This window comes from Arvicola amphibius, chromosome 12, assembly GCF_903992535.2.
Source record: "Arvicola amphibius chromosome 12, mArvAmp1.2, whole genome shotgun sequence".
Classification (NCBI taxonomy): domain Eukaryota; kingdom Metazoa; phylum Chordata; class Mammalia; order Rodentia; family Cricetidae; genus Arvicola; species Arvicola amphibius.
Genome location: NC_052058.2, coordinates 121702377 through 121730024, shown reverse-complemented (window position 1 = coordinate 121730024; position 27648 = coordinate 121702377). Strand labels below are relative to the sequence as shown.

Genomic DNA, 27648 nt, shown 5'->3' with positions numbered 1-27648 from the left:
AGTCACCATGCACAAATCTATCCCAATCCAAACTATCTTGGAGATTTGTTAGGCCCACTCCACGTGGTCACCTTTAATTAAGATGGCAGCAAAATCATGTGGCATCCATTTTTTTTAACTCTAGCAAAATGGCAATCCAAAACTTAAAATGGAATCATGCCTTATGGTTTTTTGAAACAGGGTTTCTCTGTAGCTTTGGAACCTCTCCTGGAACTAGCTCTGGTAGATCAGGCTGGCCTTGAACTCACAGAGATCTGCCTGCCTCTGCCTCCCGAGTGCTGGGATTAAAGGCAAGCACCACCACCACCCAGAGTCTTAGGTTTTTTTAAGTTATCAATTCCCAGTGTTACTAATTAACTTTTAACCAGTTTTACTTTAATTTTAAGTTTTTTTTTTTTACCGTATCTGACAAAATAAACATAAATCTGAAGCTACAGAATGTGACTGTTCTGCTTTGTTTTCTTCTCGTCATTGTGTTGGGGACTCAGATTGACAGAGTAACAGAGGAAACTTTTAAATAAGCATGGGTCTAGCAAAGGAAGAGCCATAATCCAACTCAGAGCCAGATTTTCAATAAAAAAAAACAAACATAAAACAGTTTTAACATTATCTATACCAAAACGTCATCTGAATTTCTGCTAACCCAAATTCAGTAACCAGAGGTTAAAAGACTCTTGGTGTGGGGAGGTTCTCACTCAAGTCTCGGGATAACACGACCCCCCCCAGTAACTCACGAGAGACCATCTTTGCTGCAATCACATGAGGTTTATTGACAGGTACCAGTGCACTGCGGCCAAAACTCATAACCCACTCAGAGGAGGAGTTCGACCCCAAGTAACTTGGAGAAGTGTTGGGGCAGCTGGCCCAATCCCTGCGTTCAGGGGCGTGGCTGCCCCAGGGGAGTAGGATACCCTTAAAAAGGATCGGGGCACCGGAAGGAGCCCTGTTTGCTATCCCCCGCGTTACCTTCTGCTCCGCTGGACCCTTGGTTCTGTAAGTTCCCTTATTTCCCCTTTTATTAAAACTGATTTATTATAAAAGGACTATTTTGGTTATTTCCAAACCCCTCTGACTGCCGGTACACGCCGGTACCCGCTGGTACATTTGGCGCCCAACGTGGGGCAGAACCCCGGGGGCAGTAAGTCTGCTGTGGTCTGCTTGCAATTCACAGGCGGGCTGAACCGGCTTAATTCTAATTCATCTGATTGAGCCGGAGCATGCACTTTTTTTTTATTTCCACGTCTCCATACAGAGACAGCCCGCGGCCGAACGACGCAGTATCCTCTGCTGCGCCAGGCCTGCTGCATTGCTCCGCCCAGGAGCTGTTTGCCCATGTGTGCCCAGGACACCTCGCGGGCTGCTCCGCACCGCGGGACCAGACAAAACCACGGCTCGCTCCGGCCCCGCGGTGTCACCGCACGTGCCCCGCGGTGTCACCGCACGCACCGCTCCTGCCCTCCTGCCGCTCCGCGCGCGTCCCCGTAGCCACCAACGTGCTCAGCCAAATTGTTTGTGAAGCTCTTACAGAGATTCAATGTTGATATTAAGCTAGCGGATCGCCCGCCCGCCAGCTGTTTGTGCAGCTTTTGCAGAGATTCAACGTTGATTTTAAGGTAGCGGAACATCGCCACCGCTTCCCCAGCTACTGTGAACTCTGCTCGGGACGCCATCTTTGGTTTCCGAAAAAAAGTGAACCTAGGTGCACTCCGCCATCTAGTGGCATACAACGGTAATTACAGGTAATTTTTCATTTGATTGGAATTAAGCATTCAGATTGAAAATGTCTGATAATATCACTATTAAAGGATTCTATAATTTGTTTAATTACACGATGACTGAATTTTTGAGCGATACAGATGTGGTTTCCTTTGGCTGGATATTTACAGGGCTTGGTATCTTCTTTATTTTTATTTTTTTCATTACAACGTGGTTGGAAGATAGAAAAGTGATAGAGTCCCTACAGGCAGGAGTTAAAAAACTAAACAAGGACATAACTGGTTTGGAGAACACTAATAAACAGCTTGAAAAGACGGTTGCAGCTCTCGAGGAAAGGAATAATAGAGTCTCCTCTGAGATGGCTTTGTCAATTGAGAAAAATATGCAAGAGTCTTGTAGAGTTTCCTCTGAGATGGCTTTGTTAATTGAGAAAAATATGCAAGAGTTCTGTAAACGGTTTGAAGCTTTCGAGGAGAAGTTTGAATCTCATGAGGAAAGGAATAACAGATCTCTCTCTGAGATGGCTTTATCACTTGAGAGGAAAATGCAAGATATGGAGGCAGGAACAGCTAATTTGAATCATAAGTTGCAATCCCTGTCTGTAGGAACTGAAACACTATCTGAGAATTTGAATCATAAGTTACAATCCCTGTCGGTAGGAACTGAAACATTATCTGAGAAGATTCGAACCTTTGAATGTATTAACAAGACTTTATCAAAGGGCTATGAAAGATTACTGGACAGAATTTCAATACAAGATGGCACCATTCATGCCATAAAAATTCTGTCCAAGGATGAGATGTTATCGGTGTTGGACAAACTTCATACCTTTGAATTCTCTATGAAAGCCTTGGAACATAATACTGGGCAAGAGATTGAGGCATTGCAGAAGGCAATGGTAAATAGATTTGAAAAGATCGAGGAAATTATGGACTCTCATGAACAGGAACGAATAGTACAGAAGAAAGTCCCAACCCCATCAATAAATAGAACTCTCTGGGATAGCTTTAACAGAACTCTACCTATTTTCCCAGTGATAACTACAGAAAAGGTGACTGGTTCTAAAAACCCTAAGGTCACCAAGGAATATACATGGGCACCCATCCGTATGAATGATCTGAAAGAAATTAAACAAGCTGTTATGAATTTTGGGATGCATAGCTCCTTTGTTAAGGAGATGCTAAACTCTTGGTCCATAACAATTAACCCCACCCCAAGGGACTGGTTGGATCTAGTCTCGGCAGTTTTAGAGAACGGACCTCAATTGAGCTGGAAGTGTATGTTCAGACAAGAGGCTAGGCTTTTAGAACAGCAAGAAAGATCAAAGGGAGTTGACATCACCCTAGATCAAATTATGGGTGAAGGACTTTATTCTGATCCTCTAGAACAAGCTAATTATGATGAACACACTCTATCCATATGTACTACTGCAGCCTTGAAGGCTTGGGACAGGGTTCAAGATCCAAGACAGAGAACGGAATCATATATCAGAGTTAAACAGGATCCGAGAGAACCATTTGTTGACTTTTTACATAGACTAACTAAAGCTGTACAAATAGGGATATCTGACCCAGAAGCAAGGCAGGTAATAATTGAGTCCTTGGCTTATGAGAATGCCAATGTAGAGTGCAAAAGGGTTTTGACGCCTCTAAAGATCAGATCAGCACCCCTGGAGGAATGGGTCTTACATACAATGAATATTGAATCGACTGAGTTTCACACCGATACATGGGTAGAAGAAGCCATTGCCAACGGTAAAAGGAGACATCAAAATACCAAATGTTTTAATTGTGGCAGAATGGGACATATGAAACGGAATTGCAGACAAAGGATTTACAGAAATAATAATAATAATAATGCCTTTTCCAGGAATAACAGGAATAGGAGGCCTCAGCCTTCAGGGTTATGTAGGAGATGTGGAAAAGGTAGACATTGGGACAGTGAATGCAGATCGTCAAGAGATAGGCAAGGAAATCCACTGTAGGTGGGAAATGCCATGGGGGGCCTCTCGCAGGCCCCCATGGCGAATGTGGTCCAGTCATTTCCCGTTACAACGGAGAACATGCCTTGTCAGGACAATTAGAAATCCCCATGTCTGCTGTTGGAAGCAAAAATAGCCCAAAAGATGAATTACGTGTATTTTGGCAAACTTCTATAAGTGATCAAAGACCAAAGTTAAGAGTGTGTGTAAATGGCATTTTCATTACTGGCCTGCTGGACACAGGAGCGGATGTTAGTATCATTACTCCAGAATCTTGGCATCCGTATTGGCCACTACAGGATGTAAATGTTCGACTCTTGGGAATTGGGACCCTATCTCGAGTAAGACAAAGCACGAGATGGGTTAAGTGCATAGGACCAGAAGGACAAATAGGAAAATTAAGGCCATATGTAGCTAATATTGCAGTAAATTTATGGGGTCGTGACCTATTGCAGCAATGGAATACTCAAATTAACATTCCTGCTGCCTCTAGAGCATATATTTCTGAGGAAAACATCAAAAGGTATTACAGATGGTGAAAACCAGCCATTCGGGCTGTACAAGAACACAAACCAATGGATGCCCCTCCAGAATCACCAACGGCCCTACCTCTAAAATGGTTGACTGAGAAACCGATATGGACAAAACAATGGCCTTTATCTGAGGAAAAGTTGCAAGCTTTAGAACAGCTAGTACAAGAGCAATTGGATGCTCAACATATAGAAGAATCTACCAGCCCTTGGAATTCTCCTGTATTTGTGGTCAACAAAAAATCTGGTAAATGGAGAATGGTGACGGATCTCAGAGCTATTAACAGGATTATTCAACCTATGGGCTCTCTGCAATCTGGACTTCCTCTGCCTTCTTTATTACCAAAAGGATGGCCTCTCATAGTTATTGATTTGAAGGACTGTTTCTTCACCATACCTTTACAAGAAAAAGATAGAGAAAAGTTTGCCTTCACAGTGCCTACTTATAATAACTCTCAGCCTACCAAGAGATACCAGTGGACCGTCCTCCCACAGGGCATGTTGAACTCTCCCACCCTGTGCCAATACTTTGTGAATCAACCATTACAAATAATACGCAAGATGTTTCCCAAATCCATTATCTACCATTATGTAGATGACATTTTATTGTCTGATTCAAACGTGGCTACCTTAGAGCGACTGTTTGAAGAGGTGAAAATAGTTCTACCTAAATGGGGATTACAGATTGCTCCCGAAAAAATTCAGAGAGGAGATTCTGTTGATTATCTAGGCTATAGAATAGGCTTGCAAAAAATTAAGACACAAAAGGCACAAATTAGGAGGGATCAACTGCAAACTCTTAATGACTTTCAAAGGTTGTTGGGAGACATTTCCAGCCTTTGACCGGCTGTTGGGATAACACCTGATATCATAATTCACTTAAACAAAACCTTAGATGGGGAAAGAGACCTAAACAGTCCCAGAGAGTTAACAGCTGAAGCAGAAAAAGAACTGACAATGGTTGAAGAAAGATTGCAGGAAGCACATGTGGATAGGGTGAATCCAGAACTCACTTGTATTCTCGTCATATTGCCTTCAAAAATTTCTCCTACAGGAATTTTAATGCAATGAGATCATATTATCTTAGAGTGGATCTTTCTACCTCATAAGCCAAGTAAGAAATTAAAAACCTATGTGGACAAAGGTTTCTGAACTAATTATAAAAGGCAAATTGAGACTTCGTCAACTAGCAGGCATAGACCCAGCAGAAATCATAGTGCCTTTCACCGCTGATGAGATACGAAAATTGTGGGAAGATAATGAACCATGGCAAAGAGCTTGTGCTAACTTTTTAGGAGAAATTAATAACAACTATCCAAAAAGCAAAAGGCTTAACTTTATAAAGAGAACTTCTTGGATTCTTCCTTGAATTGTCCATGATGCTCCAATAACTGGAGCCCGCACGTTTTATACTGATGCTAATAAATCAGGGAAGGCAGGCTACAAATCAGAAGACTTGAGTAAGGTGGAACAAAGTCCTTACGATTCTGTCCAAAAGGCAGAGTTATTTGCCATTCTTATGGTACTAAGGGATTTTAAGGAACCTCTTAACACTATTACTGACTCACAATATGCAGAAAGAGTTATCTTACATATTGAAACTGCTGAATTCATACCTGATGATACTGAACTAACCTTATTGTTTATCCAGGTACAAGAAATGATCAGGAACAGACTTTGCCCTATGTATATAACACACATCCGATCCCATACGGGTCTGCCAGGTCCTTTAGCACGAGGTAATGCAGATATTGATCAGTTATTGATTGGTAGTGTGCTGCAGGCTTCCGAATTTCACGAAAAGCATCATGTCAATAGCAAAGGCTTGAAGAAAGAGTTTCCTATTACATGGCAACAAGCTAAGGAGATCGTAAAGAAATGCCCTACTTGCTCTTTCTATAACCAAGCACCACTGCCTGCAGGGACTAACCCAAAGGGCACTAAAAGGAATGAAATCTGGCAGATGGATGTGTTCCATTTCGCAGAATTTAGAAAATTAAAATATGTACACCATACCATTGACACTTATTCAGGATTCCAATGGGCAACTGCTTTAAGCTCAGAAAAGGCCGATTCAGTAATCACTCACTTTTTAGAAGTTATGGCCATCATGGGTATACCTGCACAAATAAAGACAGATAATGGTCCAGTTTATGTCTCTAGGAAAATTAAACGGTTTTTTGCTTATTACAACATTAAGCATGTTACAGGTATACCCTACAATCCTACAGGTCAAGCAGTCATTGAAAGATCTAATAGGACTATAAAGGATATGTTGAACAAGCAAAAGGGGGTGGAAAATACCCCCAGAAATAGATTACATAATGCTTTACTAACCTTGAATTTTCTCAACGCTAATGAGAAGGGGACAATGGCTGCAGAAAGACATTGGATAATGGAAAAGTCTGCTGAATTAAATCAACCAGTTTATTTCAAGGATGTGCTGACCTCACAATGGAAACCAGGGGATGTGCTGCGTTGGGGAAGGGGTTTTGCTCTTGTCTCCACAGGAGAAGAGAAATCGTGGATACCATCAAAGTTAATAAAGGTTCGGTTTGAAGAGGAGAAGCCCCTTGGAAAAGAAAAATAAGAATTCATGCACAAGGATGGTGAACATACTGATGGTAAGAGACCTATAGTTCGGGGGCAGGGTTCTTTTCTTATCTCCACAGGAAGACGCTCACCTTCGAAGGATCTGAGGGACCCTGGATACTTTGAATACTGATGGATGGAAACCAATTGCAACCCATCAAGGATCAGCATTAACATTGGGTAAGCTCCGTGAGTATAAAAAACAATTTTTTGAATGTGTGTCAATATGCATTTCTTTATAGATATTTAGAGCTGGTTTCTTGGAGTTGGACTCTGGCCCAGTCCCTCTCCAATTCCAAGCTTGTTTATAAGAGATTTCTCAGGGTTTCTGTCTCATAACATGACTCCTAACCTGAGACAAAAACAGAATACTAATAACAATAATGTTGATAATGGTACCAATATATTTGCCTTCTTTGCCTTCCTTCATATCTATGGTTGTCTTTAATGCACCTTTCATTGAAGATATGCACGTATACGTCTGTATGAGTCTTTGTAGATAATGTTTATCTTTCTCGCAACAAACAACAAATTTTTTTCTTCAGTAATCTTTGCAGTTTCCAGGATGAAGACGGGGCCCCACAACATCAACTCCTACTGGTTATTATGACGTCATGTTTTTGTAGCACTAATATTTGGCCTGTTTTTTGGTACCAACTGCACAGAACACTTTTGAATAGTGCACATTTTTGACAACATTCTGGCCTGTTTTCCTCAAAATATTCAGAGGCTGGACACATTTTTCCTAGATGAAATGTTACCCTGGGTATTCTACCATCATTTGCTTTCACAGGACCCCCTGAGAAGAAAAGTTGCCCCTATGTCAGCTGGAAGCAATCTTAGATGATGACGCCTCCCCTCCCAACAAAGTTTACCCTCAGGTTTAGGGACACTAATTGGTGGCTGGTATAGTGTTGTCGGGTTGTGGAAGGCTTTATATGGACTCAGGGGTATAAATTTTGTATATATATATATATATATATATATATATATATATATATCAAAAAAGGGGGGGAGGGATTAACTGGTGACCTGAAGGAATAATTGATTTTTGTGAGTTATTATTTTTTGAAAAACTATATGAGTGTTGATTCTTGTATATTGATATATTGAACATTGTATGAGAGTATGATACTACCTCTGTTTGAAACAATTGTTATATTGACATTGTTTACTATATTGCAATGTACATCTCTACCTCTGATATTATTTATGTAATGACATTGATTACTATATTGCAATGTACATTTCTACCTCAGATATTATTTATGTAATGACCCTGTTTACATTTGGAAATCATTGTCTTCATTTATTGCACAGTTGTCTATTCTATTAGTCATACAGTTAGATAAGTGTTGAGAATTATATGTTGGTCATATTTATATTTAGGATAATCAGGTTTTTTAGACACATAGAGGTTATTTTTAGTATAGATAGCATAATCTTCGACCTCTTTGAAGAGCTGTAGAACATGGCCTTTAATCTAACCTAGAGTTTTGTACTTATGAGACACAATCACTCCTGGCAACAATGCTCTACTCCCGAGAGAACGTTGAGCACCAAAGACACTCCACTGGGAGTTTGTCTTCTACTTGGCAGAACTGGCCTTGGGGCAAAGAAAAGCCCATACCTCCATTACTGACTAAACTACGAAATATCCATAAGTGGATAAAACAGAATTGTCTTATCTTGCCAAGACAGGATAGGATAGTTCTACTAAAGGTTCCTTGCCGTTGTATAATGGTATGTCAGGTTTTTTCAGGCCTCAGCCAAAGTTGGTTGCCTCAACATTTCTATCAAGATTTCGTGTGGTTGCCCAGGTAGTCAATTGTCTCTGTCTTCTGTTGCACATTTTGGAAGTTTCTCGTTTGTGCTTCCTGGTTGCTTTGGTAATATTACTTTACTTCTCAGATCTTTGATGGGGTTGAAGATTAGATAATGGTAGCTACCTTCTACATTAGACTTCCCAAAGTAGAGTGATTAGAAAAATTTTTTGTTATATGTTCCTCGCCTGATATTGTTTACTTCTTGTAATTTTATATGATCTGTTCCCGTTGTATATAGTTGTATTTGGTTTCTGAATCTGCCTTATTTAGACAAAAGGGGGAGATGTTGGGGCAGCTGGCCCAATCCCTGCGTTCAGGGGCGTGGCTGCTCCAGGGGAGTAGGATACCCTTAAAAAGGATCGGGGCACCGGAAGGAGCCCTGTTTGCTCCTTCCCCCGCGTTACCTTCTGCTCCGCTGGACCCTTGGTTCTGTAAGTTCCCTTATTTCCCCTTTTATTAAAACTGATTTATTATAAAAGACTATTTTGGTTATTTCCAAACCCCTCCGACTGCTGGTACACGCCGGTACCCGCCGGTACAGATAAGGGTTTTTTAAGGAAAGAAACCACAGCCCAGTGATCTGAAGGGGGTAGGGAGGGCATCATAGGAAATTCCAAAAATACCAGTGATGATCACAAGGGGGAAACTCCCTGTTTCTCAAGATTATAATCTAACTTTATCTTCAGCTTGTTCCTGAAACAGAGTCACTGAACCGGCTAATCCTAGATTTCTGATTCTTCTTTCCCTGCTTAGATTTTTGGCTCTATTTTTCCCTGCTGGGGGGGGTCTGGATTTATCCAGGTCTTTCAAGGTCAGAGATAAATTTCTGAAGTCAGGCCCATAAATGTGGCCACAGCAATGGATGGGTGGCAGAGACAGTGAAAATAGCCAGACCATTTCTGTCTCACACACGAGGTTTCCATGCTTGCAAGAAAACCTGCATAGACAAACTTTTCAACAAAACAAGCATATTCAGTGGTGGGGGTGAGGGGCTTCTAAGGTTCAGGACCCCTGATTGGGTGACACTTGTCTAGGGGTGCCCTGGTGAGTGTGCTGGCAGGTGATCCTATCTGCAGCGTTTGGAACCTTAGGAATTTCCTTTGGGTGGTCTGTTCTTGGGTGGTGCTGGGTAATCTCAGTTTATGGTTCTTCCTGCAACCAGGTATTGTTTCAGGGTAAACTGCTGACACCCAGGCCTCCATTAAACTTATCAATGGCTGAGTCCTACACTGGCAGGTGATAATGTTTAGAAGTTAAGAACTTCCTTTGGGTGGTCTGCTCCTATCAAGCTTATCATGGTGGGCTGAGTCCTACAGTCAGGTGTGGTTCGAGTGCCTCATCTTTTTGGTGGAGCAGTGACGTGGACCATGGGGTAGACTCAGTCCTGGGGTCAGCATGGTGGTCGATATGGGGTTAGCACTGGGAGGAAGTGCCTCCTGCAGTTTCCTCATGGGTGGGCTGCTTAGAACTTGTGTCCACACAGCTGAAGGGTCCCAAGTCCCCAAGCTACTGTGTGAAGTGTGTGTGAGAGAGAGCACTGTGCCCACAGCGGGTATGTGTGAAGTGTGTGAGAGAGAACACTGTGAACACAGCGGGTATGTGTGAAGTGTGTGAGAGAGAACACTGTGAACACAGCGGGTATGTGTGAAGTGTGTGAGAGAGAACACTGTGAACACAGCAGGTATGTAGTCCACCACCTCATTTATTAACTGACCACAAATGCTGTCTTGGCAGCATCTGAGATCATCGTCCCTGGGAGGTCGGCCACACAGTTGACAGGCAAAAGGGCTAGGCAGGGCTAGAGAGAGCACTGTATCTGACCTGGACACACCAAAGTTGTATCCATATCTCAGAGAGTCAGGGGGCCCTGGGCCTACCCTGGCCACAGCGTCGGGACTGCTGGAAGATGGGCTTCTGAGTTGGCGTGTCCAGCTGAGCCCAGTGAGGGCTCTCACCGAAGTTCCGGCTGGGTTTCCACATACCTGTCTTCTGCTTTCTGTGGGGCAGGTACTGGCTTGGTGTGCATCCCCAGAGACTGAAAACATATAACATGGCCACTTCAGAAGCCCTATGCCTGTTCTTTCTGTCCAGTGCTGTGGCAGCCAAGGTCACCTGCTGGGAGGACAGTGGCTTTGGTGCCTCAGGGATAGTTGGGGACAATGGTGTCGCCTTGAAAGCTGAAACCGGAGTAACTTTCACTGTCCCTTTTTGTCAACAGGTTTGGGGGTTGAAGGTGGAAGACCTCTGTGGGATTCTTGCCTGGGAGTGGAACCTGGCCACCCTTGTCTGGGCTTCTGATGGTGAGTCTTCTTAGCGGGTATGCAGGCCACTGGCTGACCTTGTTGGATCCCATTTCTGTCCTTCTGAAGGATGAACGCTTTTTAAAGACCTCACAGACGTCCTGGTCGTCCAGGTACCACCAGTGCTGCAGCGGGTTCACAGGGATGGGCAGCAGAGCCAGGACGCTGAGGAAGGTGACCCAGCCCAGGACTGTCTTCTGGTAAGGCCGCTTCTCTTCCTGGCCCTGGGGCAGGGACAGTGGACCACAGGGGAAAGGGCTCAGTCTGGGCGCAGTGTCCCCAGGTCCCCAGGGCAGGAGATACAGGTGAGGACTCAGTCTGAATACTCTGGGCGCAGAGTTCCCCAAGTCCCAGGGGTAGGAGATGCAGGATGGGGGGCTGAGTCTATGTGTTTGGGGTTTGGGGGTCTCCAGATCCCTAAGTGTAAGAGCCGCAGGGTGGAGTGCCAGGTCCCCAGGGCGCACCATACTGTCATTCCAGGAGATGTAGTAGAGGCTTTCCCTGTGGTAGAGATTCAGGAAGTAGATGGTGAGCAGCACCAGCAGAGCGGGCAGGGTCACGTAAGTCCACAAGAAGGTGAAGGGTGCCCACACCAGGCGGCCCAGCTGGTTGAACATATCAGCCCTGAACCTGGATGGAGGAGGAAGCCATTGGGACGTAAGGCCTGGGCATACCTGGGCATAGGCCTTCTATCTCCAACCCTTGGGAACTCCTGATGCTTAGTGTGGGGGACCAGGCCTCCCTGCATCTGGACCATGTTTTTGTTACCCGTGAGAATCGTTCAGTCCACAGATGGTACCACCACGGCCCTTGGCCTGCAGTGCACTTAAGAATGTATCTTCCTGGAGGATCTGCCCACTCTCTGAGGACCTTGACTCCCATGCAGTGTCTCTGCCCCCTGAAGGCCTAGGATAGACTGGATAGCTCGGCCCCTCTCCCCAGGGGTTGGAAATTACCTCCTGATTCCGTAGACAAAAGCCAGAGAAAGGTTCTGGAGGACCACAATGATGACGAGGACCATGGGGACAAGGTGGTCGTCGAACAGGAACACCACGTAGCTGCCGGAACGACTGGAGAAGACAAGGCTGCCCAGAAGTCCTCCCAAGCAGACAGTCACTAAGGGTGGAGGTGGATGGGGCTACACTGGGGGTTGTGAGCTTGGGGGTCCATGTGACCCCGGGATGCTTCGGGTGAGGTAAGTGAGAGGAACATTACAAAGTAGGGGCTTTTGTACCTGGTATCAGCTTGGGATACTTGGCGAAGGTAGGGATGTTGGTCTGCAGAGGAAGCACAATACTCTCCAGGAGCGTTGTCAGTGTGGCCAGACCCATGATGACCAGAGCAATGAAAAAGATGATGGCCCAGAAAGAGGAACCAGGAAACAGTGAGATGACTTGAGAGAAGGCCACGTATGCCAGGCCAGGGCCCTCCATGAACTGTGGGAAGAAGAGCTCTAAGGAGAGGCAGCGTCTGGATGGGTGGGGCTGGAGAGTACATCATTAGTCATGTCTGCCACTCAGCGTGGACATCGAGGAGGGTGAAGTGTTCAAAGTTGTCCCTCCTTGACTGTGTGACCCGAGTGACACTCATTTTCTGGGTCCCTTGAAGTGAGCTACAATGTAGCTGTGGCACATACATGTGGAAGGGGAGCCAAGATCAGTACTGTTAGCTGCGGTGAGGCCGCCAGACCAGCCTCCTTGACAAACACACCTTTTCCTTCTGTACCAAGATGCTGCAGGGTAGGGAGAAACGGACCACCTCCTTCTGGAGTTCACTGGGGAGCTGGCTGATCCAGTCCAGGTATTCTCGTGGAGGTTTATGAACGATGTCTTGGGGAGGCCAGGCAGAGTGGGACAGCACACCTCTGGCTATCAGACCGACCAGATTGGAGACACTCCTGCTAGCGTAGGAAGAGAAAAGAAGACAGTAGAGAATGGTCTGGCTCTCTAAGCATCTCCAACCAAGGAGGAGGAGAATCACATACAGATGTATGCTATCATGGCTCTGGAAGTCCATGGTTGGGGGTTCTGTGTGTGTGTGTGTGTGTGTGTGTGTGTGTGTGTGTGTGTGTGTGAGAGAGAGAGAGAGAGAGAGAGAGAGAGAAAGAGAGTGTGTGTGTGTGTGATATGTGATGTGTGTCGTGTGTTTGTGTGATGTATGTGATGTGTGTATGGTGTGTGTATGTGTGTGTGGTGTGTGATGTATGTGGTGTGTATGTGGTGTGTGTGTGGTGTTGTGTGTGTATGTGGTGTGTGTGTGTGTGTGTGTGTGTGTGTGTGTGGTTGTATGTGATGTGTGTGTGTAGGTGAGCCACCCCAATTAAATGTTTTCTTTACAAGAGTTGCTGTAGTCATGGTGTCTCCTCATAGCAATAGTAACCTGAGCTAAGACAGTGTCTAAGACATGAAGGCCCGAAACACAGCATTAGTCAAGTCCTTCTCATTAGTGCCTAGTGTTCCATTAGTTGGATGGTTATGCTAACTTTTTTATGAAATCTTATTGCTAGGGTCTCAGATTGCACTTCCATGTTTACCTACAGGTAGACAATGGTCAATCATCATTTGAGTCACTGAACAAAGTCGTGACTCAGATGTCCGTCAGTGGGTGATCAGCGGCCATGGAATCCCTGTGCAAGTGATTTGATTGTGAGAAGTACTTGTCTCCAAAGGCAGTGGCATGAGTTTACACAGCCACCAACAAAGCACAAGGCTTCCTCTAGCTTCCCTGCACACTGGCTCTCACAGTTTCTGCCTGAACCTCTGAGTCTGTAGCTGACAGTTATCGCAGCACATGTGCAGTGTGGTCTCCCTGCAGCCTTACCTTCAGCTTCTCAGGTGCAAGCTGGGTGTGGTGGCACCTACCTGTCACCTCAGCATTCAAGAGGACAAAGGGGGGTCAGAAGTTCAAGGTCATCCTTAGCTACATAGACAGATCAAGGCCAGCTTTGGCAACATGAGACCCTGCCTTTAAAAAAAAAACCAGGTGGTGGTAATGCACACCTTTAATCCCAGCACTCAGGAAGCAGAGGCAGGTGGATCTTTGAGTTCGAGGCCAACCTAGTCTACAGAGCAAGTTCCAGGACAGCCAGGGCTACAGAGAGAAACCCTGTCTCAAAAAAACAAAACAAAACAACTCAAAAGAGGCCCATGAGATAGTTCAGTGGACAGATCACTTGCCATTCAAACTTGGAGTTTGATCTCTGAACCACACAAGAGAGAAGCAGACTCCACAAAATTGTGTTCTGACCTCCACATGCATACCCAGACGTGCACATGCAGGTGCACACATATATGCCCAGACGTGCATGTGCAGGTGCACACATGCATGCCCAGACGTGCACGTGCAGGTGCACACATGCACCAAGCAAACAAACAGACAGAAATTGCTGCTAACCCTTGACATCCTACCTGGAACGAAAACCGTTAAGTCTCTGAATGCTACAGCAATGAAACAAAAGAGCAAGGAGAGGCTTGTGGGAGGACTCGGAAGGAAGGGAGGGGGAATTACGTGACAATATCTCAAAAGATAAAAGAAATAATTCAAAGTGTATAAGAAAATTGGTGTATACAAAACAAATTCCAGTTCTGTGCCCATTGTGATGACACATAGCTTTATTATTTTGTGTGTACGGTTGTTTTGTCTTCATGTATGTGTGTGTGTTTGTCTACCTTGTGTGGGCAATGTCCTCAGAGTCCAGAAGAGGGTGTTGGATCCCTGGGCTGGACCTATAGAGATGGTTGTAAGTCAACATGTGAGTGCTGAGTGGTGAACCCAGGGTCCAATGGAAGAGCAGCAAGTTTGCTTGTTTTGGTTTCTTGAGACAGAGTTTCTTTGTGTAGCCCTGGCTGTCCTGGAACTTGCTCTGTAGATCAGGCTGGCCTCGAACTCAGAGAACCAACTGCCAGGGCCTCCAGAGTGTGCCACCACCACCTGGCTGCTGTCAGTGTTCTTAACCACTTAATCTCTCTAGTCCTGGCACACACCTTTAATCCCAGCACTGGGAGGCAGAGACAGGCGGATCTCTACAAATGTGAAGCCAGCCTGGTCTACAGAGTGAAGTACAGGCCAGCCATGGATAGACAGTGAGACCTTGTCTCAAACAACAAAAACAAAACAAACAAAAAAAAAGAAACAAACACACCCCAGTATCTGGCTACACCTAGAAAAAAAAGCAGAGCGAGTGGGCAAAGCGCAAACACTTGGTGCTTCCCAACTCAAACACAGCCCGTGCCAACCGCTGCCACCCGCATTATGGCGGCTGTGACAGCAGCCTCGCGGGTTAAATAAGCAACTTGAAAATGATCCTTAGCTTCATCTGCAATTTCTGGAACTGTCCTCTTCCGTTAGGTAGTGGTTTTGCTCTGAGGATGAGGTGAAGTGGGGTCCAACGGGAGGGTCTGCCCAACAGGACTGTGGTGCTGAGGGGAGCTGAGGAGGGGAAGCTTCCGTGAGCATTGCCAGGGTTGTGCCACTCACTTCTCAACACAGCGGGGCCCGCTGGTCGTGGACCAGAAGCCCAGCACCAGAAAGATGATGGCTGTGCTCAGCAACGACGTTACCAGGTTGACCATGGCCATAAAGGAGGCCAACTTGATGTAGTTGTCACCTCTGGTCTGGTAGGAAGAGAAAGTGATGATGGTGCCCATACCAAGGCCGAGGGAGTAGAGCACATGACCTCCAGCCTGACGCCATGTGTCCAGCGATGACAAGATAGAGAGCTGTGGAGGAGAGGGTTCCCAGGTGAGGTGAGGCCGACAGAGCAACCAACCTGGGAGGCCTGGGGAGTGAGGGAGAGAGGGACTCACCTCTGTGGTCACCAGGCGCCTGAGGCCAGCCATCGCTCCTTGCAGGAAGAGGCTGCGGATGAGGAAGCAGAGGAGGAGGACGTAGGGGAAGAATATGGAGAAAATCAGCATCTAGGCAGGTAGGTCACAAGAAGCAGGAGAAGAAGATAGGAGAAAACATTAGTAAGGTTGAGGGTGGGCAGGATGCTATGAGGAGGAGGGAGGTGCCGGGGGAGGGCCTGGAAAGTGAACCGGTCAGTGGGAGGTGAACAAGGAGGGCAGTGCCTAAGGAAAGACACCAAAGGTTGACCTCTGGCCTCCACAGGCTTGTGCATACCCCGCTGCACACACAAAAGGTTACGTATGACAGGAGCATCCCAGCACCTACCCCAATGTCACTCACACTCCCAAACCGCCCAGAATCACGTTCCTGGATCCAGTCTCTTATGTTTCTGTTCTGCCCTTTTACCTGTGCGTCCTAGCATGCAGTCCAGGCCCTGCTAGCTCCACTCCTCGCTGTCCACCTTGTTCCTGAGACAGGTCTCACTGCCCTGGAGCATGCTGATTAGACTAGGACCCTGGCTCCTCCTGTCCCCACCACCCCAGTTCTGGGTTCCAAGGATCCCTTTCTGTCTGGTCTTACACATGGGTGCTGGAGACCAAACTCGGGCCCTCGAGCTTCTGTGTCTTTTGTTTTCAAAACAGGGTTTCTCTGGCTGTCCTGGAACTCACTCTGTAGACCAGGCTGGCCACAAACTCAGAGATTCCCCTGCCTCTGCCTCCCAAACCCAGGGATTAAAGGCGTGCACCACCACTGTCTGCCCTTGCTTCTTTCTCCCCAGCCTGTGAGGACCAATCTTCATTGTCTACCTGATTGGACTTAGAAGATCCAGGAGGTTGCGGCATGCCCCTGGGTGTGTCTGTAGGGCTGTTAGAGGGCTAAATGAAAGGGAAAGACCTACCTTGACGTCTGTGTCAATATCCCTAAGGCTCAGATGGAATAAAAGGGGGATGAGAACACCATCTGAGAACCACAGCTCCTCTGCCTCCTGTTGTGTGGGGACCCAAGGATGTGCACAATCCCAGCCATGTGTTCCTCACCACACTGTATACCCTCAAACCATGACCAAAATAAATCCTTCCTGTCAGGTCACAGTGAGAAGACTAATGGGAAACGGCCCCTTCACCCTGAACCCCTAGTCCTAGCAGAGTCTCTGTAGGAACGGCGCCAAGAACTGGTATGAGGCATCCAGATGCCCACAGGAACACAGATGGAGCACAAGGAAGGAAACCATTTCTGCAAGGTCACCGTGCACACCAGGAAGGCCAGGGAGGTAGAGGTGATGGCAGAGCTAGGACAAATCTCTGCGCAGTGAGGTGAGTGTCAGGGATGGTGACCAGAGAGTCCCGTCAAGAGCTTGCTTAAGGTGGCTATGGCCTCTTCCGCGGGACACTTACTGGGGACACTGGTGGGTGTACATGAACCTGTCCTCTGGACAGCTGGAGGTCCCGAGGCTCAGCAGGAAGGAGGCCACTGGGACACTTACGAGCACTGAGATCTTTATCCTAATGATCAGGATGATATAGAGGAAGACCCAGGTGGCAAAGAGACACAGGGTGATGTTCAGGACCAGCATCTCAATCCCGTCTTCCACCTGGCTGGAGGCATCAAGGGTTGTGTGATACCAGAAATACTGGTAGGGCACTGTCCGAAGGCACTGGATCTCTGGGGGGATGAGGGGGCAGAGATTCAGATACTTACGGGTCACCTCACATGGTGCCTCCAATAGCTCTTGCAACTAACCCATCTCCCTGTCCCTCTCCTTACTAGTCAAACTGATGTTCCCATGGTCATGGGAATGCATTTGGCATTGTTCCCAGGGTGGAGGGTAATCAAAGGACTGGCCCAGGTACAAGAGGTTCCAGGAGATCAGAGCGCTGTTGTACAGGCTCACCAGCACACAAGCCTGAGGAGAACAAGGTGGGCCCGAGGGGCAACATGGAGGAGACAGGGCACCAGGAACTTGTGGGTCTGCCAGCCCCAACCTACCAGTGTGCTGGAGTAGCCCAAACCGCTTAGCCAGGGGGCCAGCTGCCTCCAGGCCCGGATGTTGTCCATCCGTAGCCACTGTCCTATGATCATCTCCATGTACAAGAGGGGGATCCCCACCAGCAGCAGCAGGATGAGGTACATCAGCAGAAAGCTGCCTGCGGAAGGGTGGGATCTTGCTCAGGCAGCTGGGAGCCCCTCACCCCTCACACTCCTCCCTGGGAGGGGGTCTACACCCCTTCCTTAACCTCACAGCACAGGCTCTGACTTCACCTCCTCCATTCTGGTGGCACAGGTATGGGAAGCGCCACACGCTGCCAAGTCCAATGGAGAAGGCCACCAAGATCAGGATATTCTCTGTCTTCTTCGCCTGGAAGTGGTTTGGGATCTTGGTAATTCGGACCTCTCTGGTCCTGAAGCCCCAGGACATGGATGTGGGTTTGATGCCCCTCTTGCTGTATGTGGGTTCTTTCTCCACAGGCTCTTTCTTCTTCTCAGCCTTGGGAAGTGCTTTAAGAGATTGGTCCATGGAATCTCTTCACTGGTTCCACTCCTAAAGGGGTCTTGAGGTCACCAAAAACAGCAGACTTTAGGATAGAACCAGTGTCCAGAGAGGCACAGGGAAGTAGGAGGTGTGGGGAGGGGGACAGAAAGTGTTCCTTTCAGGACTGGATTAGGATGTGGGGATGTTTGATTTATTTTATTTATTTATTTATTTTGTGTGTGTGTGTGTGTGTGTGTGTGTGTGTGTGTGTGTGTGACTTTTTAAGACAGGGTTTCTCTGTGTAGCTCTGGCTTTCCTGGAACTCACTCTGTAAACCAGACTGGCCTCAAACTCACAGAGATCCACCTGCCTCTGCCAGCCAAATGCTGGGATTAAAGGCGTGCGCCACCACTGCCTGGCCTTTGGGGGGACTTTGATTTAGAATAAATTGCTGAGGCACAGGAAATAGCTACCAAGCCTGATGACCTGAGTTCACTCCGGGACCCACATGGTAGAAGGAGAAAAGTTTGCTGCAGGCTGTCCTCTGACCTCCACATGTGACCATGGCACGCACACACACAACACAATAAATAAAATAGGACATACATTTAAAAAACATATGGCATTGAATGTTTGGTTTTATCCAGCTTTGGACTGCGCTTTGTACTGCATGACATACTCGTTCTGAGGGAGGATCTCATTAGCTCTGGCTGGTTTCAAGCACCTTATGTAGCTGAGGATGGCTTTAAATTCCTCACTCTGCTGCCTCCAGCTCCTGAGTCCTGGGGCTACAGATGTGAGCCTCCATTCCTGGCTTCAAACTATCTTTACAATAAGGAGGCAGATACTCTAACACGCTGCTCAGGCAAAGGCCAAACACATATCATTTACACCTCGAAAAATGCACAAAAAGAAAGCATGTATTTCTCAGTTTCATACAGTGAACCGAGAGGTGGCTCAGCCTTTACAAATGCTGAGTGCTCCTGCAGAGGACCCAAATTTAGTTCCTAAACTCAGCTGGGGTGACTCAAAACCACCTGTAACTCCAGAGACTCTGACACTCTCTTTCTGTCCTTTGCAGGAACCTGCATTCATGTGCACATGACTACACCTAGACACATACATGCCCATACACAGACACACACATGTGCACGACTATACCTAGACACACACATGCCCATACACAGACACACACATGTGCACATGACTATACTTAGATACACACGCCCATAAACACACATGTGCACATGACTGTACTTAGATACACACGCCCATACACACACATGTACACATGACTATACCTAGACACACACACGCCCATTCACAGACACACACATTTGCACATGACTATACCTAGACACACACATGCCCATACAGACACACACATGTGCACATGACTATACCTAGACACACACACGCCCATACACAAACACACACACATGTGCACATGACTATACCTAGACACATAAGCCCATACCTAAACACATACACATGTGCACATGACTATACCTAAGCACACACACGCCCATACATAGACAGACACACACACACACACACACACCACAAACATTTAAAATAAAAGTACATTTTGGGTTTTTGTTTGTTTGGTTAGTTTTTTGAGACAGGGTTTCCTTGTGCGGCCTTGACTGTCCTGGAGCTCACTCTGTAGACCAGGCTGAACCCAAACTGCCTCTGCCTCCCAAGTGCTGGGATTAAAGGTGTGCACCACCACCGCCCAGCATAAAAGTAAATCTTAAGTAATGAAAACAATTGTTTTTTTTCTCTCTTGTGAGTTTATACTCATTTGTGTGTGTGTGTGTGTGTGTGTGTGTGTGTGTGTTCTCAATCAGCCCCAGAGAAAGGAATTCCTTCTCACCATGGCACCAGGTTTTCCCTTTGATCTAGTGCTGAGTGGTTTCCATTTAGCAAAAATGCTAATGGGGATCAGGTACACCTGGCTTCCTCCTGTATGCTGGTTGCCATGGTTTCCACAATGCTGTGTTCCCAGTCACAGCAGAAAGAAGCGGAAGAAAATGCACAGCAACGCTGAGCTTTCTTCCCTTTTCTCCACATTTGTTCATCCCAAGCTTCCAGCTTATGAAATGTCGTTAGCGCATGGAAAACCTCTGATAATCCTCCCACTGTCTGCCAGGGAGCCTCATAGCCACGCCCCCTCTGAGACAACAGGCAAGGACTTCTTCAGACTTCTCTGTCTTCACGGGGCCTGTCAAACGTGTGCCTTGCTATTGCCAGAGAATTGCTAATTGTGTCTGGAAGCCTTGTGGGAACAGGAAACCTTGAATAAAGACACCGAGAAGACTTGTCAGATCCCTTTAGCCAGCTCCTGCTTGCTGTAAGCGTCCTATCTGAACCCCGAGGGAGCACTGAGACTGGCACTCAGAGGGGTGCCCTCTCCAGTGAGGGTTTTAACAGCACTTTACACACTAACAACTTCCCAGAGCCAGTGACAACAGTGCTGGCTACCGCACACCCGGCTGTAAATGGCTGTGCCTTGCTCTGGTTCGGGGATCGCAGATCCTAGGCTTTCTCTGGCTAGGAAGTGCCTCTGGGCCTCTTCTGTAGGCTGAGTGCAGCCAGCATCCTCTTTGGGAACAGGGCAGGAGCCATCCAGCAAGTTTTGAGAAGAGAGAGTGCTACTTGCTGGGTGAGGTACCTCCTGGCCGATTTTTTTTAAATTGTGTGTGTGGAGGGGTGCACGAGTATAGGTGCCTGTGGAGGTCAAATCTCCTGGAGCTGAAGCTATAGTCTGCTGTGAGCGCCTGTGCCTGCTGTAGGTACTGTGAACATTCAAAAGATACCATGATTTTAGCTGGGTGTGGTAGTATGCCCAGCACACCAGCACTCCTGAGGCTGACAGAAGGTTCAAGAGTTCAAGGCCAACTTGGGCTACACAGCAAGACTTAGTCTCAAGAGTACAAAACAAAAAGACCCCACTGCCAAATCCTTCATGTTAAATGTTTGCTCCTTTTAGGTTTCGGAAGGGGAGGCAGCTAAACTTATAAACTTATATCACATAGCCTTTTTATTCTGTAACACTGAGAACAGGGAATCTTTTGTTATAGTATATTATCGGTGATTATTATCATACACAAGACTCAATCAAGATAATGATTATTATCATACACAAGATATTAACATTTCATATGTACTATATGAATTTCTCATAGGTTCTCCATATTTTCTTCTATTATCACGTGTAATTTCCTATGATGTATTTATTTACTATTTTGAGACAGGGTCTCTCTATGTACCTCTGACTGTCCCAGAATTTGGCTATATAGAGTAGGCTGGCCTCATACTCCCAGCAATCTGCCTGCCTCTGCCTCCCGAATGCTGGGATTAAAAGAGTCTAATTATTTTGAGATAGGGTCTCACTGTGTAGCATTAGCTATCCCAGAGCTCCCTATGTAGATCAAGCTGGCCTCGAACTCAGAAATCCTCCTGCCTCTGCAACTGCAGAGGGGTTAAAGGAGTGTGCTGCCAGGCCCAACCTAAAAATGTGTTTTTTAACGGTTGCTCACAATCTAGGGTCCGTTTGCGGGTCTTCCGAGACAGCCCCGCCTACAGCATCCCTTTAGCGGTCCCCTTGGCGGACAGGAAGAGCGCCTCTCTGCGGCCCGGCTCCCAAGCGGGGAGGGTGGCGTCTGAGCAGGGCGCAGCGGTCCCTACCCGCCTGGGCACGCGACCCGCTGACCTCAGCGGAGGTGGCTGTGAGACCCAGGGCACCACAGCCCGGTGACCTGCAGCTCGCGCGAGGAACCGTTACTTCCCCCTGTCCCGCGCTGGCCCGAGAAGTCCCCGAGTGCCAGGTAACTCTGGCTCGGTGTAGGCTAAGTCACTGGTTGCCGGATTTCACGGTGTTGGCTCACGATGCCAGTTGCCAGGAGGATTAGATCGTGGGCTGAGTGAGGTCACAAGCTGACAGATTTCACACAAGCACATGAAGGAGGGGGAAAGATGCCAGGAAAACTGCCAAGGGTGGAGGGTCACGTACTTACTTACTATCCCAGGGCTTTAGAGGTAAAGGTCTGGGAGTTCCAGGCTCAGAAGGAAGGAAGGAAAGAGGGAGGGAGGGGGGAGGGGGAAGGGGGGAGGGGGGAAGGAGACAGACGAGAGAGAGAGAGAGAGAGAGAGAGAGAGAGAGAGAGAGAGAGAGAGAGAGAGGAGAAGATAGAATAAAGATTTATGATGTTAATGAGCTAGAACATGTAGGTCCAAATCCTATTTTTGAATTTACTTGAGGAAATGTGAGATTTTTTTAAAAAAATAAAAAATAAAAACAGGGTCTCCAAATTTAGAATTGTAAGGACATCTCATGAAATTCTAGATGAACAATTCCTAACTCCAACCCCCGCCCCCCAGAAAAGCAGTAGTGCTGGCAAATGCGCTGTTAAAGGGGAGCCAAGGATCTGGGGATTAGGGTTCAGAGGAGGAATAGAGGATGAATAGACCTGAGAGGAGTAGGGGCCACATGGGCTGAGAGAGGGGCTCTACTCAGGCTTCTAATAACGCTGCTCCAAGTGAGGTCCACCAACCTTCAGCATCACTTGCTAAGGGAGACTGGGAGGTCTAAATTTTCCCAGTAGCGCACGCTTTAATCCCAGCACTCGGGAGGCAGAGCAGGCAGATCTCTGTGAGTTCGAGGCCAGCCTGGTCTACAAAGTGAGTTCCAGGACAGCTACAGCTACAAGGAACCCTGTCTCGAAACAAAAACAAAGGGGGGCTGGAGAGATGGCTCAGAGGTTAAAAGCACCAACTGCTCTTCCGGAGGTCCTGAGTTCAATTCCCAGCAACCACATGGTGGCTCACAACCATCTATAATGAGATCTGGTGCCCTCTTCTGGCATGCAGGCAGACATGGAAGGAATGTTGTATACATAATAAATAAATAAATCTTTTTTAAAAAGGTGTAAATTGTGTAACAATAAAAAAAAAATCTTTTACAAAGCTAGTCAGTCGGTTCACCAGCAGTTGACTCCAAAACCTTCCTAGAGTGACGCTGTTTCTTCTGTAGACTCTGGTGAACTGAACACCTGGCACCGCAGGGAACCATGTGTGAGGCCCCCCTCTGGCTGAGGCCTTCTAGACAGTTAATGGTTGCTGGCAGAGGGAGAGACATTTTCCTCAGTGGTGTAGCCATTGGCAAGGTGCCCGTGAGCCTTCAACCCCTCACCCAGGCTCCTAAAAGTTAAACTTAAATTAAACTCTTTAGGTCGCTAAGAAATAAAAAGGACATGAAAGTAGAGGGTGGCCTAGTTGGGAAGGGGAGGAGGACCAGTTGGAGGGGGGGCAGGAGAGGGAACTGAGGACCAGAGGGGAGGACAGGAGAGGGAACTGAGGGGGGGGTCAGGAAAGGGAGATGAGGACCAGTGGGGGACAGGAGAGGGAACTGAGGGCCAGTGGGGGACAGGAGAGGGAACTGAGGGCCAGTGGGGGGTCAGGAGAGGGAGATGAGGGCCAGCAGGGGGGGCAGGAGAGGGAACTGAGGGCCAGTGCGGGAGGGGGGGCAGGAGAGGGAACTGAAGGTTGAGTAAAGAACACGGCACACATATATGAGAATGTCATGAGACCCGGTAATATATATGACCAATATGGATAATAAACATTTTTAAAAGTTGAATGTAAAATTAATCAGCTTATGTGTTTAACTACTAATTCATAAGAAATACATCAGCCTCCAGGACTGGTGATACAGGCCTGTCATTCCAGCCACTTAGGAGGCTGAGGCAAGGGGATTGCAAATTAAAAGTCATGCTGGGTAGCAATGAGACCCTGGCTCAGAAAGCAGAAACACGTAGTTCCTGGATTGATTCAGGTCACCAGGCTTGGCACCAAGCACCTCCACCCACAGACCCATCTTGCTGACCCAAATCTAGTCTGTCTTTCCATCTCCTCCTCCTCCTTTCTTCTTTGGCAGTACTGGGGATGGAAGCCAAGGCATTGCGTATATTGGACAAGCCCTGCCCCACTGAGCCATGCTTGGAAGTAAACCAGCTCTTACAAGCATCCCCGGATCCCCACATAGGCCCTGGGCGTTTATATTCCCACACATACACACTTGTTAGCATTCAGGCATTTACACCGGCCTGCTTTCAGGGTCGTAGAGGGAGATGACGGCAGCAGCAGGAGCCAAGATGTGACACTGTAGGTACTGCAGCCACTAAGCAGGGCACTGTCCCTATGCACATGTGCTACATCCCCTGACAAAAGGCAAGCCCTTCTCGAGTTCTTTCCTCTCTCTCTCTCTCTCTCTCTCTCTCTCTCTCTCTCTCTCTCTCTCTCTCTGCCTCTCTCTCTACCTCTCTCTCTGCCTCTCTCTCTCTGCCTCTCTCTCTCTCTCTCTCTCTCTCTCTCTCTCTCTCTCTCTCTCTCTCTCTCTCTCTCCCTCCCTCCCTCCCTCCTCTCTCTCTTACTCAAGAGGCCCCCTCTGCACCTCCCCGAAGAAACCTCCCATGTGAGCTCTGTTGCATGCTGTCTGTTGGTGGTGGGCTGAAACTTCGACGGTGAGAAATGAACCCCAGAGCTCAACAAACCCACGACTGGGGTACAGGAAGGAAATGGGAGGAAGTGTGCTCTCCCGAGAGGGGAGCAGGAATAAAAATGACAAACAGGCAGGTGGAGCTTACTTAAATGGGGAAGCTTGCGCATGTGTACAGAGCCGTATGCAGCAACGCGATTCATGACATAAGATGTAGGGTCGTAGGGCCCCCAGGCTGGCTAGGTGACTGAATGCCGGCTGGTGGGCTGCCAGGGGGCGGGGTCAGTGTAATGCTGGAATCCTAAGAGTCATTTCATGGTACCTCTTGGCTCCAACCCGTCAAAGTTGCCTCTGCCACTAAACTATTACAACACACATACTCTCATACACAGCAAATGTATAAAGAAAAAAAAATTTAAAAGCTACTGTTATGGTTTTGGTCCCTTTCCCTTTAAGAGACAAGCCACGCCCATTCCCTCCCCATCCACTGAGGCAGGCTGATCTTCAGCTTCCGGCCTGAGCTCACTCTCTTTTCCATCTTCCTCTCAGAGAGGCAGCTTCGCTTTTGCCTCTCTCCCCACTTCTCTGCCTCTCTCTCTCTCTCTCTCTCTCTCTCTCTCTCTCTCTCTCTCTCTCTCTCTCTCCCCTTCTCCCTTCCCCCTTCATAACCCCCTGAATAAATATCCAACCTCACTCTGCAAGTCATGTCTATCCATGTCTCTGTCTTCTGCCCGCCCGCCATGTGTCTCCCTGCCTGGGACCAGCCACTGCTCAGGGACCGGCAGCCATCTCTGCCTGGGACTGGCTGCTCACAGGGCCTGCTGCTTGCCGCCACATGGCCCGCCATCACCACTCCGGTCACCGCTCTGGGAACACAACAGCTACCAAAAAAAATCACATAATAGGGAAATTGTATGTGTTCATATTTACTGATATCAAGTAAGTGCCATTTATTTTGGTCAATAATATTACTTTTGTTAGATTTTAAGAGGCTATAGATGTACACCACATATCTACAGCTGAAATGATCAAGTTGACATCTGCTTCAAAATGATGTTGACGCCTGTGTAAGGCAGCTTGGTCTTGAGTGGGAGGGACAGGCCGCGTAGTGAGCACAGGCATTCCTCACGCTTCTCTGGGAAGGCTCAAAGACGCCAAAGGTCAGAGACTTTGGGACTTGTTTTTAGTTCATTTGAGATTATTGTCCTTCAAACTCAAACAAAGGTCCTGCCTAGTTGTAAATCAGAGTTCTGCTCTCTCAAGGCTATTGTAAACAGGTGTATCTAGTTGCCAGACCTTGGGCTCCTGAAATAGGGAAGTAGTTGGTTTCTACCTAAAACAAAAGTCTAAGGAGCCAACTGAGTTCTAGTTCCCTTTATGGAAATAACTTGGGATTCCACCTAGGGAGTGGATTGCCTACAGAATGTTTGGTCTAGGGCACGAGTCAAGGGCATGAGCAGTGAATTTAGCCCATGACTTTCAATTTGTATGTTAATGCAGTCCTTTTGTTCTCCTACCCTTTGAAATCAGGGGTATATTAACCAGTTGGGAATTAAACACGGCGAATTTTCAGTACTCACTGAAATTCCCTCTTGATAATATTGTAATGGTCTGTCCTGTCTCTTTAAGAGACAAGCCACACCCACTCCCGGCGACCCCGCCCTCCTCTCGCCATCTTATATTCTCTCACTGTCCCCTCTTGGTGCGCACGCCCCTCTTCTCTCCCGCTCCCCTTTTTCTTTCTCTCTCTCTCTCCTCTCTCTCTCTCTGTCTCTCTCTGTCTCTCTCTCTCCTCTAAGTAATAAATATCCAATTCTATTCTGTACAATGTGTCTGCCCATGTGCCTTCTACCCGCCCTGCTCACATCCCCGGGGCTCGCTGGGACCAGCCTGCCCGGGACCAGCCACCACTTGGGAACCAGCAGCCATCTCTGCCTGGGACTGGCTGCTCTCAGGGACCACTGCCTGCCTACTGCCACCAGGGATCTTGCAACATTTTTGACATTTACTATATTTCTAAATTCCCACACCTCCACTCTGGCCCCCCGACACTCCTCCTTTAGATGTGTTCAGAAACAACACCAGAATGACAATAACTGGAACTGGAAGCCATCAGGCCCTGAGCGAGTGTGGGGAGGGGAAGGCTGAAGGTGCATGTTGGAAGGCTGGAGGTTCCTAGCAGCAAACGAAAAGCTCAGTTACATCCATGGGTGCCAGGAAACAGGCTTGAGATAAAGGGAATCCCAGAGTTATCTGGAAACCTAGGACAGAATTTGGCTTCCCTGTTGCTCAGTCACACCCGCTACAGCAGCCTGGGGTTTATTCTCAGGCAGTCTTGTGGCTATGTGGCCAAGGACCATGAGCAAGTGGTGTCAGGGAAAAAGTCCGTGTGAGAGACTCAGCAAAGCCTTTGCTCCACGCACCAGCTCCTCCAAACCCTTGAGCTGTGCTTCGTAATCCTGTTCCCATGATCGCAACCCTGAAGCTGGAACTAGACTGAGGCTAAAGGAAGGAGACCCTGCCTGCTGGTGGGAGGAGCCTCTCCATCCCTGCTCTCCTCAAGCCCTCAAAGATCTTCCTTTCTACAGAGTGCAAGTGTGGGCTGGGAACCCCCAATCCCCGACTTGGCACGTTTGGAGAACATCCATTCTCTGGCTCTCTGGGAATGCAGCCATTGCTATCCAGAACCTTTTAGGTCTCTGGTTACCTGGAAAGTAATTATCAGCTCAGTTCTGAAGTCATCTGGCCTGTTCTAGCTGGGCAGTTATCTAACCGATTCAGATTCAACCATGAAACCTGGGCGGTGGTGGCACTCAGGAGGCAGAGGCAGGTGGATCTCTTGAGTTCGAGGCCAGTCTGGTCTATAGAACGAGTTCCAGGACAAAT

The 27648-nt window shown here is 47.5% G+C and overlaps 1 protein-coding gene across 1 annotated transcript; it reads right to left on the bottom strand.

Annotated features, from left to right (window-relative positions):
- Positions 1 to 9961: 9961 nt before the first annotated feature.
- Positions 9962 to 18308, bottom strand: LOC119802939 (sodium-dependent neutral amino acid transporter B(0)AT2-like). The gene is made up of 12 exons (XM_038314148.2): positions 18053 to 18308; positions 17780 to 17937; positions 17558 to 17696; positions 17277 to 17455; positions 15751 to 15861; positions 15422 to 15663; positions 12656 to 12842; positions 12180 to 12381; positions 11902 to 12061; positions 11410 to 11575; positions 10830 to 11169; positions 9962 to 10680 (listed from the first exon to the last, which is right to left on the bottom strand). The coding sequence occupies exons 1-12, from the start codon at positions 18306 to 18308 to the stop codon at positions 9962 to 9964; spliced, it is 2859 nt and encodes a 952-aa protein (XP_038170076.2).
- Positions 18309 to 27648: the final 9340 nt, after the last annotated feature.

Coding starts and splice junctions, on each gene's coding strand:
- LOC119802939 (XM_038314148.2), bottom strand. CDS start 18,308: ATGGACCAATCTCTTAAAGCACTTCCCAAGGCTGAGAAGAAGAAAGAG. Junction 15,862..17,276: donor GGATAAAGATCTCAGTGCTC/GTAAGTGTCCCA, acceptor CTACCTGCCTAG/ATGCTGATTTTCTCCATATT. Junction 10,681..10,829: donor GGACAGTGAAAGTTACTCCG/GTTTCAGCTTTC, acceptor ATATGTTTTCAG/TCTCTGGGGATGCACACCAA.